Source organism: Micropterus dolomieu, linkage group LG03 (genome assembly GCF_021292245.1).
Source record: "Micropterus dolomieu isolate WLL.071019.BEF.003 ecotype Adirondacks linkage group LG03, ASM2129224v1, whole genome shotgun sequence".
Taxonomy (NCBI): domain Eukaryota; kingdom Metazoa; phylum Chordata; class Actinopteri; order Centrarchiformes; family Centrarchidae; genus Micropterus; species Micropterus dolomieu.
This window is the reverse complement of record NC_060152.1, coordinates 3,143,727-3,148,389: the sequence shown is the minus strand read 5'-3', so window position 1 is coordinate 3,148,389 and position 4,663 is coordinate 3,143,727. Positions and strand designations below refer to the sequence as shown.

General features: G+C 37.3%; 2 protein-coding genes across 2 annotated transcripts in view; both read right to left on the bottom strand.

The window, feature by feature from the left end:
* The window catches only part of LOC123967660 (asialoglycoprotein receptor 1-like), a 62,945-nt gene that overhangs the window by 30,666 nt on the left and 27,616 nt on the right, over nt 1-4,663 (bottom strand). The gene's annotated exons all lie outside the window — the stretch shown is intronic.
* LOC123967663 (C-type lectin domain family 10 member A-like) lies at nt 1,235-4,180 on the bottom strand. Its single transcript, XM_046043842.1, has 6 exons — nt 4,133-4,180; nt 2,824-2,877; nt 2,067-2,399; nt 1,804-1,967; nt 1,545-1,657; nt 1,235-1,468 (listed from the first exon to the last, which is right to left on the bottom strand). Exons 1-6 carry the CDS (start codon nt 4,158-4,160, stop codon nt 1,342-1,344), a joined length of 819 nt encoding a protein of 272 aa, XP_045899798.1. The 5' UTR covers nt 4,161-4,180; the 3' UTR covers nt 1,235-1,341.

The window sequence follows — 4,663 nt, the reverse complement described above, 5'->3', positions numbered from 1 at the left end:
TAGAGCTGGAGATGGGATACATTTAGCCGAGCTTAGCATTAAGACAGGACATTTATTTATTTATAAGGACAACACACATTAATCAACATTACTGTAAATGTGCCAGTGTTAGCCAGCAGACAGTGTGGAAACCCTTTGCCTGGCTCTGTCTGAAAAACAAATACACCTATCAATCCCTTACTAGTTCACTAATTAGACATTTGTCTCATGATTCTTTATATGTACACAAATTTTAGGGGGAGCTCTGTGTTAGAGCTGTTCCTCACAAAACTAAGTTGTAAGCAAATGTTTTGCAGTCACAGGGTAACTCAAGATATGAAAGTATAACAATAACAAGAGCATCACCAGAGATACCAGTGATTACCTGCTATATTACAAAACTAAAATCAAACATCTGACATATTATATCTAACTAAGGAGAAAAACATACTGTCCTCCTAAAAATGTAAAAGCTATTTTATACACAGGAGGAATCAGTGATGTGTTTCATGTATCCTCATCATGAACAGCGTCAGTGTCACAGCTGGGAAGAAACAATGTGTACCAAAGTACAGTCTTTGTCTTTTTAACACAAACTCAGCAACATTAACACATGCAGCATCATTTCAGAGTCAAACTGCCATAAAGAGGCCAAAGTTTGACCTGCAAGAAAGAAAGAAAGCACCTGTGCATCAGTAACAGAACAGAAAATATTAGAACTTATCACAAAATATTACAATATCATATTATTTATCCCAACCTAATGATTGCTTTGAAACAAGTAAAACAAAGAGACACAACTTAACCATCACTTGTATAAATAATATATACGCCAGAATACAAAAAGTAACCAAACACTGGAACATTCTCTTGAGAACAAATAATGCACCTGTTGGCCAATCAGGAGAAACAATGTAAAATGTCACATTCAGGAAACAGGAAACTGGTCTTGTTGGTCCCTTTCATCCATCTGCTGATACACAAATCATAAGCTCTACATCTCTAACAAAGAAGAAGAAAAGCACATCCAAGTTATTAATAATTAACACTTTAGTTTCTCTTTAGGTCAGTGACTGTATTTTCCTAAATGCTGGTGTCAGTAGTCAGACTCACAGTACCGATATAATCCAGCATCTAACTGCACGTACACATTGGATCTGACTGTCTTTTTTTTTTGCACACACAACACACAACACTAAAACAATTCCCTTTTGTTTTTAAACACACGCATTGTTTTTGAAAGAAATAATCTGTGTAGTAGAAGTCTTCATACTTTAATTTTTATAATCCAGTTGATATTATCTTCCATGTAATGAATCTTTACAGAGTCCCCAGTAACCTTCTCAAGTATGACTGCAGTGTTTAAAGAGATAAAGCCTTCTTTTTGCAGATCCATCTGTTTCTGGCACCACAGCTCACTGATTTCCATCCTTCTTTCTCTACAGAAATTACACACTGACCGTTGGTAGCAGGTTGTTGTATCCAGGAGCTGAGGGAAGAACATGATGTTTAGATGCAGGCTGATAGATTTTATGCTTCAAAATGTTTATGAATGTGTCTCTTACTTTTCAGTCAGAACACTTCCATCGACCCACTTCCATTTCCCATCTTCAGCTCTCAGACCAATCCAGTATCCATTGGTTCCTGAACTGCCCCAACTGTTATTACTGATGAATGTCTGACAACAGAGAGACAGTTATCAGATATTTAAACACTATACTTAAATTAACACACTGTGGCCTACAGACTCAGTGTGTTCAGACCTACAGAGAATATATTTTTATTTCATACAGACTGTCATAAAATGTTCAGTTTTCTCATTACCTTCTCCGTTTCATCAACTATAACAACCAAATCTGAAATCTTTCCTCTGCAGTTTTCTCGAGCTTTTTCCCAGGTTTTCTTACCAGGAACATCAGGGTTATTAATCTCATGGCAGCTGGACTGGGAGGGTAACCAGCCATCCTGACAAGCTTTACACTGTCTGTCTGAAACAACAGAGACCAACCGATAAACATTGTTACTGCATTGTGATATTATTATTATAATTGATTATTTTTACTCTTAATTATGGGATCTGAACATACTTTGGTTTTGTGGTTTTGGGCAGTAGGCATCAATGCTCCACTGAGCTCGACTGACGTTGAGTTCATTCTCCATCCTCCTCTGTGTCTCCAGCTGATTGTTTTGTGATGTCAGGTTCTGGTTTTCTGCAGACAGCTTGGTGTTTTGTGATGTCAGGTTCTGGTTTTCTGCAGACAGCTTGGCGTTTTGTGATGTCAGGTTCCGGTTTTCTGCAGACAGCTTGGTGTTTTGTGATGTCAGGTTCTGGTTTTCTGCAGACAGCTTGGTGTTTTGTGATGTCAGGTTCTGGTTTTCTGCAGACAGCTTGGCGTTGTGTTCAGAAATGACAGAGGTAACTACAGTAACAGACAGTGATAGGAAAAGCTTATTTAAATAACACATTTTATACAAAAACTGTTAAAGAAGTGCTTACATGATCATAAAAGTCATCTTTTAAATCACTTGTCTGTTAGTCTGTTATTAATTTTAGTGCGTCTGTCCACTTCTATCTCATCCTACAGTATATGCCCCTTTTTATTGTCTCATTGTTGTGGAATCTTATTTTTTAACTTTATATCATTTTAAATTGCTTGATTTAATTTGCATCTGTCTGTCCTCTCTGACTGTGTAACACTGTTTTATTAAGCGCTGTACTGAGGATAGGTTCACATGTCTCTAATCTTCCTCTTTGTGTTCCCATCACTCCTCTGCAGCTCAGCACAGAGTGTGTGTGTTTGTGTTTGAACTGACATAACATAACTTAACATAGAAGGTACTCACAGTAGATACGAAGGGCCATGATCACTGACAGAATCACCCAGCACACTGCCACTGCTGGAAAAGACGGAGTGAAGGCAGATCAAACATGCTAATGCTAAAATTGAATGTTACATGCAGAAGAATAACAGAAGAGATCAAGAGAAGAATATGTTGAGCACACTGGGGGGGGGAAAAAAAATCATGATTCTAAATATGTATTTTATAATCAATTTAAACATTGTAAAAGTAACTGCTGGCAGCCATGCAAAGCACCAGAGGAAGTTGAGAATCTGCATGTTTCAGCATATTAGAAAGTATCCCACTGGCAGATAAAAAAACAGTTTCGGAGTTTTTTTGTTCATTCTGAAAAAGAACATTAAGCAGCAGACCTATATGAGGGCTGAAAGGGAAATGTTTAAATAAGTTTAGTGTGCCAGTTTTATATTTCACAGAAAGTGTGTGTGGCTTTTAGTTCTGCTTTGAAGTTGTGACAGAGTTGTTGTTTGACTAGCAGCTAATGCTGAGTTGTAAGAGGAAGCCTCCTCGTCAAAGCTTTTATGCCCACACTGTTTTTCAAACATCTTCTCACGCTGCTGCACCGTTCATGAACATTTCAACAGTGACTTTTTATCATGATCAAATATCTTTCTGCTGAATCTGATGACCCATTAGACAAACAAAAACAAGAGTTCCTCAATTTAAAAACATATATTAAATCTTATTTTTCCCTGCGCAGAGTGGAACAATCCTAATGCAAAAGGATGGAATTGGGTTCTAAATTTGGTCTAGAAAAGGGCACATTATTCCACTGCCTTTGAAAGAATTGTGGAAAGATCACACAAACTATATCTGAGATTATCTCAAAAATGAAATAGCTTGGCTGTCCTCTGATATTCATCCTTCGACTAGTCCCACCTGAGTTAAGCCTGTCAGGTGCAAAAAGATACTCACTACAGACTAAGCACTGTGTTACAATCACCTAGAAGAGCACGGAGGCACCTAAGGTGGGACATTGGTTAAATAGCCTTTCTCACTGCCTAGCCATGGAAAACGTTATTTTAAAATATGGGGACAACTAATCACATTTCTTCAGTCACCTAGGATGTTAGCTGAGTATCTGAAATTGATTATTGTATAGACAGAAAGATGTAATGTTAGTACTTAAGAATTGTGATTTTTTAATGTTGATATGAAGACGTGTATGCAGTGTATTCATTCTGAAAAACCCAATAAATATAAATAAAAACTCAGGTGGTTCTCGAGTGAATCAGAAGCAGACAAAACCTTGTCTTACCTGCAGATGCTTGAACAGTAGAATTATTTTAATTACCTGTTGCCTTCAGTGGTTTTCTGTTCATCCTGAATAAATGTTTAAAATCCGGCTGCAGTCCTGTGTGAGGGTTTAAGGAAAGTCTCAAGCTGCAATAGTTACTGTTGTTTCAAAGGTATTTGGTCTTTAGTGTACTTCTGCTTTTAGGTCTTGACAGTATCACCCATGGGCGCCATATAGGGGGGAAAAGTTAGGACAATTCCAAGGACCCCTGACTGACAGGGGCCCCAAAGAATAATTATAAACTAATATCAAATTATTTTATATTATACATGATATAAACCATCATCATTGAGTATAAATATATTCAAATATAATAATAAAATGAATGATCTCTTTGTTTTTACTTGTTTTTGGCAGTAAAAGTTAAAAATCCCCATTGACCAAAAACTAAACCTCCATATTGGCCGACCACCCCCCTGTATCTGCATGAAATGGTTTGGTCCTGCCTTAGTGCACTCATCAGTGACAGTGTTTAGATGCAGTCAGTAGATGAAACACAGTGATCATGATGTTGCCTAGTAAACCAAA

Coding starts and splice junctions, on each gene's coding strand:
- LOC123967663 (XM_046043842.1), bottom strand. CDS start 4,160: ATGAACAGAAAACCACTGAAGGCAACAG. Junction 2,878..4,132: donor AAAACCACTGAAGGCAACAG/GTAATTAAAATA, acceptor CGTCTTTTCCAG/CAGTGGCAGTGTGCTGGGTG. Junction 2,400..2,823: donor CATGGCCCTTCGTATCTACT/GTGAGTACCTTC, acceptor CTGTTACTGTAG/TTACCTCTGTCATTTCTGAA.